This window comes from Branchiostoma floridae, chromosome 2 (assembly GCF_000003815.2).
Source record: "Branchiostoma floridae strain S238N-H82 chromosome 2, Bfl_VNyyK, whole genome shotgun sequence".
NCBI lineage: Eukaryota > Metazoa > Chordata > Leptocardii > Amphioxiformes > Branchiostomatidae > Branchiostoma > Branchiostoma floridae.
The window spans coordinates 33527432-33542377 of NC_049980.1; the positions used below are offsets into that span (position 1 = coordinate 33527432).

At 39.5% G+C, this 14946-nt stretch overlaps 1 protein-coding gene across 4 annotated transcripts in view; it reads left to right on the forward strand.

Moving 5' to 3' along the window:
* The window catches only part of LOC118409316 (amyloid-beta A4 precursor protein-binding family A member 2-like), a 73314-nt gene that overhangs the window by 53260 nt on the left and 5108 nt on the right, over positions 1 to 14946 (forward strand). For all 4 annotated transcript variants that reach the window (XM_035810256.1, XM_035810257.1, XM_035810258.1 and 1 more), the window contains 3 exons: positions 11817 to 11996; positions 12950 to 13162; positions 13736 to 13855. In XM_035810256.1, coding sequence (XP_035666149.1) covers positions 11817 to 11996; positions 12950 to 13162; positions 13736 to 13855 — 513 coding nt within the window. The remainder of the gene's footprint in view (positions 1 to 11816; positions 11997 to 12949; positions 13163 to 13735; positions 13856 to 14946) is intronic.

Here is a 14946-nt window from a genome sequence, read left to right on the forward strand (position 1 = left end):
GGTGGTTAACGGTTATTCAATACAATAAAATAAATATGAACTAGATATGCTAGGTATAGTATTCGCAAGGTGGTATCTTAGATTTGCTGCAGATTAATGCGAAAGTTTTTAAAGGCAAGTTTCTGCAAATTAAAATGATGTGTTATGCCTGAAGGCAGTTTATTGGTTATTCAATACAATAAAACCAATGCAAACTAGATACTAGTATATAATATGCATTTGCAAGGTTTCATCTTAGATTTGCTGCTGATCAATGTTGAGAATATTGTAAAGGCATGTTGGCAAGTTTTGGCAAACTAAGATGATTAGAAACTGCCCTCCTCTTTTTATTTTGCCAACTCTGACCTCTGGTTTCTGTTTTTTAGTGTTTTAGAAGAGCCGATGGTAATTGGGGTTGTTAGGCAGTGCCAGTCTTTGTTGACTCTATGGCCTCCCTTCTGCACAATTTTCTATGGTCGACAGAACTTCCTGGAAGATGAAACCCATGAATTTTTCAGTTTCTAGCAGGGCTGCCTCCAACCTTGAATTTTTTTCTGTCCTACTCAATGTTTTGGAGCCCATGTTGTTGATTTTCCTGCCATTTTCAGCTTACAAAAATACATTTCCATCAAGTCCATGTCATGGTTTTGCTTGCTTATGCTTAAGTCGAGTCCATCCGGTCTCGAGCTGTGATGGCAGACCATGCATCCCTGTCGATCATTGCTCGTTGTAGGTTTGTTGCAATGGGTCAATTTCCATCCCATGACGTAGGGGCGGGTTATGGAGACAGTCCTGGTTTGGCTGTTTCGTTGACTCCGTGCAATTGCTCACGGTATCATCATATTGTGCATGTAGTAAGATAACATGTTCATACAACACTAGTACTTGAAGATTGTGCAATTTTACACAATTGACAGAACTTTCTGAAAGTTATCCATCCCGACAAGCAAACTTCCATCCCATGATGGCGGGTTCTGGAGACAACCCTGGTTTGGCAGCACCAGTCTTCGTTAACTCCGTGCCCCCCATTTTGTGAAATTTTACACGGTTGACAGGACTTCATGGAAGTTGAGACCCATCAACTTTCCAGTCTCTTGACCCTGCCGCAGGAAGAGGCCATTGGTGGGGTTCAGTGGATCAGCTCGCGTTAACAGCCAATCAGGAAAAATCTGTTATAAGGCTCCCTTTCCACCAGATAGTGACCGCTGAGCGACCATTGAACAACCAAAATTGTATTTGTATGATCCTTTATTGGGAATATTTGTTAAAATAATGAAAAAGACCTTCCTATATGTTTCTGCTCCTACAAGCTCTATGTAGTTGTAAATGATGGGACTAGGTGAGGTGAGGTGAGTTCTAAATATTCAATGTGCAAGTACTAGTGTGGTAATAACGTGTTATCTAATAATGAAATAATAAATAATACCTTTACATACATCTGTGCTCTTACAAGCTTGAAGTAATTCTAAATAATCAAGATGATACAATGGACAACCAAGTTCTGAATAATCTATGTACAAGCACTTGTGTGTTATATTGCATGTAGAATATGAGAATATTATGAACAATGTAAAAGAATGAGATAAAAGACAACAAACTCTCAAAACATCTTTAAAAATCACTGAAATTCATTGAGCAATCTGTCAAGTTTTTGGTGGCTTGTTGATTGTTCGTTGGTCGCTCGTTGGTCACTTGTTGGTTGTAACGGTCGCTTGTTGGTTGCTGTTGGTTGCTCCTTGGTTGCTTGTTGGTTGTAACGGTTGGTCACTTGTTGGTTGTAACGGTTGGTCGCTTGTTGGTTGGTCGTTGGTCGCTCAGTGTTCGTAGCCTCCAGTAAAAAGGATGTTGGGTTCAGAAGATCAGGATGTTGGGTTCAGCTGTAGCCAAAAGCCAATCAGGAGGAAGCCAATACGAGCAGTCGTTTGTTGATGTGCAGGCCACCGGAAGATTGATGAGGGGAGGGGGGGGGGAGGCAGGAACCAATTAAGCGTGGGATTGAAAATGTTGTTTCCTTGGTTGGTTGGTTGGCTGGTTGGTTGGCTGGTTGGTTGGTTGGTTGGTTGGTTAGTTGGTTGGTTGGTTGGTTGGTTGGTTTGTTGCTTGGTTGGTTGGTTGGTTGCTTGCTTGCTTGCTTGGTTGGTTGGTTGGTTGGTTGGTTGGTTGGTTGGTTGCTTGCTTGCTTGGTTGGTTGCTTGCTTGCTTGGTTGCTTGCTTGCTTGGTTGGTTGGTTGTTGGGTTGATAGGATGGTTTGTTGGTTGGTTAGTTGCCTGCATGCATGGTTGGTTGGTGGTTTAAAAATTAACATAACATTACAACATAATGAAAAGAAAACATTAGGACTAGATTTATGCTTGGAGCACTAACATTTATGGAGTAGATACAGTCTTATTCATCCCTCATTGTTTCCTTTCTTTCCTGTCATATGCTATTATGATATCTTCTTGCTATATTTTCATCTTGAAATGTCGGGGATCCAATGAAACAAATCGTTGTGGACTAACATTAAGTTTTACACAGGATGTTTTTTTATTGTGTTTCAATTTGCACAGAAATGTAGAAATGTTTAGGGTGCCTGTGGCCTGCAGACGTGAACACAACATATTTGTCTTCGTAGAGTTTACTTTCATATATGTGTCGATCTTTGTATCATGGTACATGTTGTACATGGTGCTGCAGTTAGTGAGCAAACAGCAAGATGGCGCTGTTGAACAGCCAGCCAGTGAGAACCGCCAATATGTGTACAGTTTGAAGAGTAATTGCTGTCCATACTCAGTCTTTACAATTATCTCCTTAGTCAAGAAGGTTGTATTTTGAGCAGTGTTTGTTTGTGTGTGTGTGTGTGTGTGTCTGTTAGTCACTAAGATAAGTGAAGGATGGTTTTTATTTGATGTGTTGGTAGTTTGTGTCTGGAAAAATAGAAATAAGTTCTTTTATCAACTTTTTTTCTGGATTTGAAAAATAGGCAGATTATCTATTCACTGCCTTTCCTTGAGGCTATATTTAGCATGCATTATGGAGCTTGACACTGCAGGTTGCTATAAGCTACATTAGTGCTGGCCTCTGTGCTGAAGCTTAGGTAATTTGTCTTTCGTGCCCACAAAAAAGTCTTAAATTGCCTTCAACAAGTGATGGATGTGTCTCTATTCTTGTCCCTGGCGCTGAATAATGAGTATATCTCCCGTGTGTATCTTAATGCTTGTTAGACCACAGGGAGGCACCATCATTCATGGAGAGATGATAAGGCCATGTTGATTTGATTATATGGATGACAATCATCCACGCATAAAAAAGTTTTCAACCATACTTTACATTTTACAAAGCAGCTGTAAAATAAGAAAATACATGCTGTAGATTTTAAAAAAAAAATACTGGAAAACGTATACTAGTGTCATTGAATGCCAACATCAATTCCAACGTCAAAGAAGAAGATGTGAAAGAACAAAAATGAAGAGTCTGTTGTTCATTGTACAATACTCCGTGTGTTGAGTCATTTTATTTAACTTTCCTGGCCACTTAAATTTCAAAATGAAGACAACTTTTTTTTTTGTCAAACTTTTTTTTTATTTGCACACTCGCATCGTTTTTTTGGGGTTCCCAGAGGATGTCATCCACATGGTCAAATCAACATGGCCTGACTTGCACATAAGCGTATTGCCCAGGAGTGATGGATGCTTTGTGTTAGTTTCGCCCTTCATGGCTAATTGTGGGGGTAACTACAAATTTTTTATTTGTTCCCTCGCAAATTCAAAATATCTTAAATGTTCTCAGCTTATTGGAAAGCTCGTAGATTGTTCTACTTAAACTACTATGTGTTTGTAAAGTCCACGAATCAATTCAGCTTCCACTGCTTCTTCTGAACTTCTTGTATCATGTTTTTTACTCAATAAACCAGTGATATTTGTATTGTCTTGTCTTTTATAGCAGGGCTAGACTTTTGTAATAGCCACAGGCTAGTTGAGTTATAGAAAATTTTGGGAAATGAATTTGCAACCTTTAGAGATGTCAAGGTTTCCAGACTGAACAGCAGAAAAGTGAATGTAGATATATAGTGTATGATAGAAGTCAGAGCGAGAAGCGACTGTATACAAAATGGATAATGTATAATAAACGTTGGAGCAAACTACTATCAGAATAGTACCCTGGCTATGATCGTGGGTGTACCTGCACTTTTGTGTGATTTGTATTGTCTTGTCTTTGTCAGTAGGGCTAGCCCTTTGTAATAGCCACAGGCTAGTTGGGTTGCATATCTCACTGAGTTAGACTTTATCTTGCTCTAGTTGCTGAACAAATAAAAACGCAGAAACTTTGCTCCAATCTCTGGAGAGATTGTATAATGTAGGGTAGTTGGCTCCATTGCCAGAGGCCTTGTCTGTACTAATGATGATAATGGCCCTTATCAAGCCGTATGTAACAGAGCATGCGGTATCTTCTGCCGGCCAGGGTTTTCATCCAAGCCCATAATGGTCACTTGGCTTCTCCGTACCTCATTCGTCTTTCCACGAAAATGTTGTCTTGCGATTTCTACCGTCCTGGTAAAAGTATAAAGCATCAAACAGAATGTCCACCTGAAACCTGCAATTTGTAAGCTAAAACTGAAAATTGTAGGTTACGCTGTTGCCAGTAAGATATCCTTAACCCTTTCATCATTGCCAAATTTTGCATACTCTGAATCCTCTGAGTTATTACTTCCAGGAAAATGGAGGTATTGTTTCTGGTGTGTCTGTCTGTGTGTCTGCGTGTGTCCGGATTTTTGTAGTCAGCATATCTCAAGAACCTCTCAATGGATGATTTGGTAGATGGATAAGTGTTGGGAAGATGAAGATAAGGGTCAATTTTGGGCCCCCTGGTATTTGACCTAGGTACTGCAGCAGAACTTCCATTTTTTGTATATTTTGACTTGGACATGTTATGGTCTTGATTTTTTTAGTGGCAGATAGATGATGTAAGGAAGTAGAGATGTATGTTTGGGCCCCCTAGTTTTCCTTGTTTATGCAGCGACCTCTTACTACAAAATCTTGACATCGTGAATGCACGTTTTGTACTTCCACTGTACTCCAGTATTGTTTAAATTGCAGTCTTCAAATGCCCCCAAAACACACTACAAATTTGGTGTGTCAATGTGTCAACATCTGCATATTTACATCCAACAAGAAAAATTAATTTTTTTTCTTCATTTTTTTTTAATGTGTTTAAAAAAGCACACACCCCCACCATCCCCGCAACAATAAATGAATTTACCGTCCTAACAGGGCTCAAAATCCCAGGTAGAAGTTAGGCTGTGCAGGTACAGTATTTCTGATGTCTACCTGCACCTAACCTGCACCAGGTTATCATGCATTGTGCATTATGGTATTGTAAAGTGGATTCTCTTTGCTGTGCTCGTTGTAACTTTTTATTTAGTGTCTATGCACGGCGTTATTCCCTTACCTACTTTGTTAGTAAAGTAGGTAACAAACTATGTTTGAAAAGTTGACTGTTTTATCCACTTTACTGTATATTTGAATGGTGCAGGTAACTTTTCTGTGGTGTAGATGATTCAAAACTTACCTCACTAGTGCAAAAAACAGTAAAAAGTATTTCGAGCCCTGGTCTAAGATTGCCCACCCAGGCATATGATATGCGTGGCAGCATGATGAATGTAAACCAGCTCATTAATGCCAGAAGGTGCCTGTTAAGCTCAAGGTCCTCTCGTACGTAGGGTGCAATTCTAACGACTAAGCACATTTTCAGTGATGGCACTATTGTCAGCGCTCGAAATACCCAATTGCACACTTGCTTACCCAGGTAGCGCAGTGCGCAACCTGAAATTTTGCAGTTGGAACACTGTTTTTCCCCCACCTGGATAAGCTTTTGTATTTATTTCTTGATAAGATAGAACGTAAATAGTTGCATACAAAAAAATGTATAACTGGCAGAAAAGATAATGGATAAATAGCAGATGGGCAACCTGAAATGTTGATGGTACAACCTGGCTTTTATTGTGGTTGTCGCCTGGGCAACCTGGCAAAAAAAGTATTCCGTGTACTGCATTGTGCAGTCTGTTGAGGTACAGGTTTGTAGCATAAAAAAAACATGCTTGGCTCATCCTGCAGATTGTGACATTTTTGTACAAAAGAGAGAAATTTTGCAGTGATTATTTCATTTTGCTTTCGTGATGCCCTTGTTGACACTTGAATACCGTAAATGGCTTTGAGTTTGCTGGGATTTAATGTTGCAGTAGGGTGGAAAGTGGAGTGTTTGTGGTCGTTTTAAATTCTTGTCTGAAACAATGGAGTAGGCGGGCAGAAGATTTTCACGGTCATTTATGAATTTGCTGTCAAGACGTCACAGTGAAAACAACAAACATTGAACCGCTGCAATTTCAACTAATACATTTTTATGATTTATGCAATTTCATCAAACACGTACAAAATGTAATGTACTGTACTGTACTACAGAATTGTTTTAAACTTGAATTTAAAACAGTGTGAAAACTTCCTTTTAGCTTCTACTGCAAAATAAAACCACCTGGAAAATAAGTGAATTTACAGTAGCATCTTCTAGCCTTAATCTGTACCTGCCCAATAGAACATACATTAATGAACATGTACATCAATGAAATGGCTCATGCAGAAAACTAGACCTGCTCAACCCTGATGCCATAGTTAGTCGTCAATATATTATTGAATCAGCCGAGTTTCCTCATACATGTTGGGTTACACCAGGGTGATTTGTTGATTTGTGGACATTTTTATGTGGAAACTTAGTAAGCAGACTCTATGAAAAGAGAGAACTGAGAGTAAAACTGGCATCTGACTCTGTTTACTGAGTCGTCTTCTTTCAACCAATTTTTCTCGTTAGCTCTTACTATTGAATTGTTCTGCTAGTTCATTCTAGTGATGCTGAAGAGTGGTGGATGTCACTCAAAACGTAGATCTCCATTTTTTGTGGAGTTCTAGGGCCACACCAATTTAGTTTCTTGGTTCACGGATTTTTTCATAAAAATTATGGAGCGAGAGGGCAAAATAAAAATAAAAATTGTAAAATGGTTGGGGTAAAGGTAAAGGCTAATCCAAAACATAAGGAAAAAAAGCTTTCCGCTTGAAAAAAGTACAAAAACACTGTTATTGTACAGTAACAGCACCTGTACCCACACTTTAAGGAGCTTATGATATAAAGGCCAATTTGCTACACCAGAAAGTTGATGAATGGTTTCATTAATGGTGAAAATTTGCTGAGTGGTAATTTTTATTTTTATTTTTTTTCCAAAAAAATAGGAGCGAGCGAATCCGTGAACCAAGAGATTAAATTGGTGTGGCCTAGAGATTAAATTGTATTTTAACTCCTTAAAATTGTTTGTACCAAGCCACATAATTTCCGCTCAGACTCGATTTTCATGTTGATATTTCAATCTAGCATTATATCTTTAAGAGCCAAGAACCAAGAAATTGAATTGGTGTAGCCTAAAGACCTACAAAACAAGACATTAAGATGATATATCTTCATTCATCAGATCTCGTTAATGTAAGCCCCGTATTAATAAAACTTTCATTATCAGTTTGACCATTAAACTGAATTATAGATACCATCTTGGATAACAAGCACAGTCTGTGGCACCTCTTTGCCCTCGTCTGATACCGTTGAAGATATGAAGAAATTGTCTGAAGATTTTGAAGCTTCGAGAATTGAGGTTCTTTAAGGATAGCCATGAAGGACTGTAAATTTTTTATCATGGCAGGCTCGTGTAAGGCAATATTGCTTGAAGGGAGGGATAGCTCATTGTGCGGTGAGTTAGGGGAGAGAATGCTTGCTTCGCGCACCTTGGTCGGTCTGTGAGGACGGACGCTGATTGAAATCGTTGGGTGACGGATGAAGTTATATCGCCAGCGCCCCGGTACTAGAAGTGGTCCGGTAGCCATGGGTTAGACCATCGTTGTTGTGCGAGGATACCCGCGTGTGGTGGGGGGCCATACATCAGACACAGCCGACTGACTCCACACCCCATTCCTGCCCTGTCCAATACTGGTCACAGCCACACGGTAGGTCGGGGGGGTCATCGGGGCGAGATGTTATTAACGCTTGGGTCAGGGACATGCTGATATTATTATTCATATTAGTGTCATAATTATCGCATGTTAACTATTCATTTAACAGCTCTGATGGTATAATTTTTGTTGTTTATGATATATGACATTATATTGTGTATACTTATACAGGGACATGCTGATATTATCATTATTCATATTTGTGTCATAATTATCGCATGTTAACTATTCATTCAACAGCTCTGATGGTATAATTTTTGTTGCTTATAATATATGGTATTATTATATTGTGTATTATATTTATAAAGATGGTGCTTCTAGGAGGAATAGTGTAGTAAATGTGGTAGGGTCTTCTGGAGTCTTGAATGACTGTGATAAGAATATATCAGATATTGCAGGTCAGAAGTTTGATATGGTTGAACTTTAATGCAGAGATGGTATCTTTTATGCAAGATACTGTACTAAAGATTATAGGATGTGCATTCAAGGGGTGCTTTTTAACTTAAATATGTAAGCTACCCATACAGTGATTCGGGAAATTCATTTGGAGTGAAATCTTACTAATGCTTTGGTTTAGGACATAATACTATCATTGATATTCATGTCATAATCATTGCAACTCATTCCATTCATTCAACAGTTTTGCTGAGATAGTGTGATTTTCTTTGTTTATAAGATATGTAATTAACGTTATATTCTGTATGTTTATAAAAGAAGGCATTTTGTATGTGGTAGGAATTGTGTAGTAAATGTGGTAGGGTCCATTTCTGCTGTATTGAAAAAGATAAGAATTTCAGATATTGAAGATAAGAAATTTGATATGGTTGACCTAAAATGTATCTTCCATGCAAGAAATGATACTAAGCATTGTGAACATGTTGTTGGATGATCATTCAAGGGGGTTCATAGATACAAGCTAGCCACACAGTAATTCAGGGAAGTCATTTGGAGTGAAATATTATTATTAACCCTTTGGTTTAGGACATAATAATATCATTTATGTTCATGTCGTAATCATTGCATGTTTTCCATTCATTCAACAGTTATGTGGAGATGTGTAATTTTCTTTGATTATGACATGGTATTACATTCTGTATATTTATAAGAGGATCAGCATGGGGGGTCCCGACAACGATTTACACTGAATTCAGAAGAACCCCCTACGTATTACGCTAAATCAAGGAAGGCAATTACGCTAAATTTGGTTCCTCACTACGAATTACGTAGATAAGATGGTTTTCCCTAAGAAATACGGGAAGTAAAAATAGGCTGCCTACGCCTTACGTAAAAGAGCATGCAGACCCTCTACCCTCTTATAAGCAAGATACTATTAGATTCTGTACAGTGAAGAGTTTGTCATAAATGTGGTAGACCTTTTGTCTGCTGCCTTCACAGATGATGATAAGAATACTGCTAATATTTTAATTTTAGTGGTGGTTTAAAATGATAATGTAGTGATCTATATCCACTTTGAACATAAGACCATTGCAAAAATACTTGTTCTGTCTTCTGCCCACCTGACGTTACCGATTCCAACTGCAAAATCAACACTTAAACAAACATTCCATTTTCTTCTGGCCCAAATTGAATCCCAACGAACACAGTCAAAGCCATTTACAGTAGAAGATATTTCAGATACTGAACTGTCTGAAGGTTGGAGTCTCATATGATTTAACTATGATGCAGGTAGAGACATTGACTTCTGTGTGAGGTACTAGACTGTATATCTATAAGAACTTTATTGCATGACATTTGTACATGGTGCAATGTATGGAAACAACTATTACACAAAGTACAAGATAGGTGTATAGAATAAGACTTAAAATCCTAATTAACATAACAAAAAGGGCTTATACAAGTCTTTGATATAGTGTTACAATCGAGTTGGGCTAATCATGAGTTTCATTATTCTTATAAGTATGGTGGACTTCCACAGTTATGAGTAAGGAATGTGCAGTGTCAGTACTCTCCAAGCAGAGGTTCGGCTCTGGCTGTTTTTCAAACATTTTTAGGCATTTTCATGAGGCGCTCTATTTTGTGCCTTTTTTCTTCATGTGCTGCAAAACAGAATATCAAATAAAAATGCCTAAAATGTTTTTAAAAAACAGCCACTGCTTGGACAGTACAGTTTCAGTAATTTTTCTGACAGGCAACATTATGGTAGGATTTATGTGCAGTGTGCAATTTGCAAAATGTTTCCATGATTTGCACATGAAAATATTCTGAATGTTCTATTTGCATCCAAGTCTAGAAGATATGACTCACCTTGGACCCAAAATTTTTCAAATTTCATTCAAACTTGCCAACATGCAAGTTTGCATGTAAACAAAACAAGTATTTCCAGCATTGCCACAGCGGTTTACAGAACAGCACTGTCACTGTATGTAATTGCATCAGACTGAAACGATAACATGTACCCTAACCACCTTCACGTGCAATCTGCGGAATTTTCACACCATATCCGCACGAGCCCAAGCACGGCAGGATCACACCATGAAGGTTACCTACCATTCCTACAGATTATAAACCCATCTTTCCCCTCCTAATGTGTCGGCAGATGTTACCAAATGGCTTTATCTGTGAAATCATGTAAGGCTATGGTCCATTTAGGATTTTTTTCCATAGCAGCATGCATGGTTCGGTGGTTAGCAACCTTGCCTCTGGGCCAAGAGGTTGGGAGTTTGACTCCTTTCCAGTTGTCGCTCACCCGACATGCAGGTTACTGGAAAGGGTTACAGACTTTAGGAAGGAACGTTAAGTCGTGGTCTGCTGTTCATTGTGCTTGTCAAAAAGAGCTCGGGGAATTTGTTTCAAAATTGGTACAACGAATACTATACATAGCGCCTGTCTTCTTTGTTAGAACCAGTGGAAGAGTACTAGTAACTCTTGATCATTACATTTCTTGGGAGGGGGGGTAAAGCAAAAGTTTGAACACCTCAATCTTTGGTTTGTAACTCTGGTACTTAGAGTTTGTTCACCTTGGACTGCCATAGGGCAGCAAGTGTCCTTGCTCTTTCTGTAACAGGGTATATTTTAACAGGGAGGGGTTGGTAGCATCTTCTTGATCGGGGGACGCCCATTTTACGTCCTTTCCGAAAGAAGGGTGCAGTCTCAACCGAGATGCCCTTTCCAGGATTTGAACCAGGGTCTCACAGTTACCAAGTACTGGTAACTCGGATTGGAACCAGGAGGTCAGCTGTGAGGCTGCTATCAGTTGAGATTATCATAAGAAGGCATCCCTCCAGTTTGAGATCACTTTCACTTATTTCTTTCACTTTTCTTCCTCAGGCCCAGCTGATTGCCAAGTCCATTGGCCAATGCTTCCAGGTGGCGTATCAGGAGTTCCTTAAGCTAACTTGAAGGCATGACCATGTCTTGTTCTTTTCTTCCTCAGGCCCAGCTGATTGCCCAGTCTATTGGCCAATGGAATGGCATATCAGGAGTCCTAAGCTAACTTGAAGGCATGACTATGTCTTGTTCCTTTCTTCCTCAGGCCCAGCTGATTGCCCAGTCTATTGGCCAATGCTTCCATCTGGCGTATCAGGAGTTCCTTAAGCTAACTTGAAGGCATGACTATGTCTTTTTCTTTTCTTCCTCAGGCCCAGCTGATTGCCCAGTCCATCGGCCAATGCTTCCAGGTGGCGTATCAGGAGTTCCTTAAGCTAACTTGAAGGCGTGACTATGTCTTGTTCTTCCCTTTCCTCAGGCCCAGCTGATCACCCAGTCCATCGGCCAATGCTTCCATCTGGCGTATCAGGAGTTCCTTAAGCTAACTTGAAGGCATGACTATGTCTTGTTCTTCTCTTCCCCAGGCCCAGCTGATTGCCCAGTCCATTGGCCAATGCTTCCAGGTGGCGTATCAGGAGTTCCTGAGAGCCAATGGCATCACGGAGGACCACCTGAGTCAGATGGACTATCAGGAGATCCTCAACTCTCAGGAGATCTTCCACGAGGACCTCGAGGTCTTCAGTAACTCCGAAAACGCAAAAGAGGTATGTCATGCTGTTTGTTTGTTTGTTTGTGTACATATCCGGTAAACTACATTTAGGTGTAACTCACCAGTTTTCAGTTATTACCATCTTTGAATCATGCACACATGTTGAGTAGCTCTGAAAATACAGAAGAGGTACATCATGTTGTTTGTTTGTTTGTTAATTTGCTGGGCTCTCTCCAGGACTCGTCCCAGGACAGAAAGTTTCTTGTTGGGACAGAAAAAAACATTTCACCTTGTCCATCCAAAATATGTGAACCTCATGACATAAAATTGATGGAAATGTACTTTCGTAAGCATAAAATGACATACTTAGCAACGAAAATTAAGAATGAGTGGGATGGAAAAGCAGGAGACAGGCCTGTTTGTTTTCTATAACTGTGTCTTAACTGTGTCTTATCCTTTGAAATCCAAATTGTCTTCAGCGTGATTTTGCCTTACCTTTGTTTTCTTTGGAATCCAAATTGTCTTCAGTCTGAATTGTCTTACAACGTTTCCTATTCGATGTCTGAAATTGGCACCATTCATAGTTAGAGTATGAAAGACCTGAGTTTCTTCCAGATCACTTCAGTGTCACTGACGAAAACTGGTGGATTCCAGTTGAAACGTCTGACTGTTTCCAAACCATATCCAGTTGCTTGAGTAACTGCTGTTTAGTGTATAACTGGTAAACCACATTTGGTCAGTTTGTGTGCACTGACATTTATCTATAGACACCAATATTGAGTTCTAGACCTGAGTCAGCTTACAGATGTGCCCTATGTGGCAGAGACTGTCATTCTCGTATAGGACTGTTTAGCAACAGTCGACGCTGTAGGGCTGATATCAAATAGGATCTTACCATGTTCAATATTGGTTGAAGGAGGCCATACCACCATTGAGTTCTACCGTTTTCCTCCTCTACAGGTTGTTATAGACACCAATATTGAGTTCTATCTTCTTCCGCCTCTACAGGTTGTTATAGACAAACCCAAAGGCGAGATCATGGGCCTGGTGATAGTGGAGTCAGGGTGGGGGTCCATCCTCCCCACAGTCATCATCGCTAACATGATGCACGGGGGGCCCGCTGAGAGGTCGGGCAAACTCAACATCGGAGACCAGCTCATGACCATCAACGACACAAGCCTGGTGGGGCTGCCTCTACACACGTGTCAGGGCATCATCAAGGTAAGTCATTCGTTCACTCACTCATTCACTCTTTGACTCATTCATCCACTCATTCATTCACTCACTCATTCACTCATTCATTCACTCAGTCATTCATTCACTCACTCACTCCTTCACTCATTCATTCACTCACTCCTTCATTCACTCATTCATTCATTCACGATACCAGTCTGGTGGGGCTGCCTCTACACACAAGTCAGGACATCATCAAGGTAAACGTTCTGGGGATGCACTTTTGTTTCTTTGTTTGTTTGTTTGTTTTTCATAACTGGTAAACTGCCTCTAGGCATAACACACCAGTTTTCTACAGTAGTTACAAGCTGCATAAGACCGGACTGAAAGATTTTTCCACTCACACCAGGATCCTTAATTTTATCGATAAGTGTATTGGGATCTGATAGTGGTTAACTGGTTGAGGTGATGCTCTCCTCTAACACAGAACCTCTGTCTTTACACCCCATCTGAAATGACGTCCCTAACGTAAGCTATGTACTCATTGAGTCTTTCTTAGGAAGTTGTTATCCCAACGTATGAAGCTGTTTGTACTGAACTGAGTTACTTTGTTCTTCACAGGGTCTGAAGAATCATGGAAAAGTGCGACTGAACATCGTCCAGTGTCCACCAGTCACAACAGTCCTGGTCAAGAGACCGGACATCAAGTACCAGCTAGGGTTTAGTGTTCAAAATGGCATCGTAAGTGTTGTTTCTTCTTTGACTCTACCAACCATTGTATGTTAAGAATATGCACAAAAACAGAAATACATCCAAGAATAGCTTTCACCTCTACAGTTTTTAGAAGTTGCTGTGCCATTGTTATCGTTATGTAAAGTTTGATAACTTTGAGTTTGACACAATGTTGCAAAGAAAATGCATTTTGTCTTATACGAATTGTGCATGCTTTGTTAAAGTTGTTTTAGTGTACTGTAAATGCATTTAAGTTTAAGGGGATTTAATTTTGCAGTTGGGAGGAAATAGAGTGTTTGTGGTGGTTTTATAGTTATATTTCAGCCATACATAGTATGGTGAAATATATTGTATTCGTAATGTTTCTTTCTTTCTTTCTTTCTTTCTTTCTTTCTCCTGTCAAATCTTCAAAGTGATTCATCTCCGCCGTTCCTGGACCGAATGACCTGAAATTTGGCACAGGGGTAGAATGGGCCAATACCTTGATGCTTTTTTCTCAGTTTTTTCATATCTGCCTCTAAAATGATTTTATTGAGATTTTTTGGTCAATTTTAGACCAAAACTGTATATTTTGGCCCCTGTACCCTGGTATTACAACCAAATGAGCTGAAATTTGACAGAGATGTGCCTTAATAATGCCCCCATATAAATTCGATAACACTTTTGGTGTACAGTACAACAAAATGCTTATTTTTGCGATTTTTTGACCAATTTTCTACCAAAAAAGGACACTTTTGGTCCCTGTACCCTGGTATTACAACCAAATGAGCTGAAATTTGACAGAGATGTGCCTTGATAATTCCTTCATATAAATTCAATAACACTTTTGGTGTACAGTACAAGAAAATGCTTATTTTTGCGATTTTTTGACCAATTTTTGACCAAAAAAGGACACTTTTGGCTCCTGTACCTTGGTATTGCAACCGAATGAGCTGAAATTTGACACAGATGTGCCTTGATAATCCCTTCATATAAATTCAATAACACTTTTGGTGTACAGTGCAACAAAATGCTTATTTTTGCGATTTTGGGCCAATTTTTGACCAAAAAAGGACACTTTTGGCTCCTGTACCCTGGTATTAGAATTAAATGACCTGAAA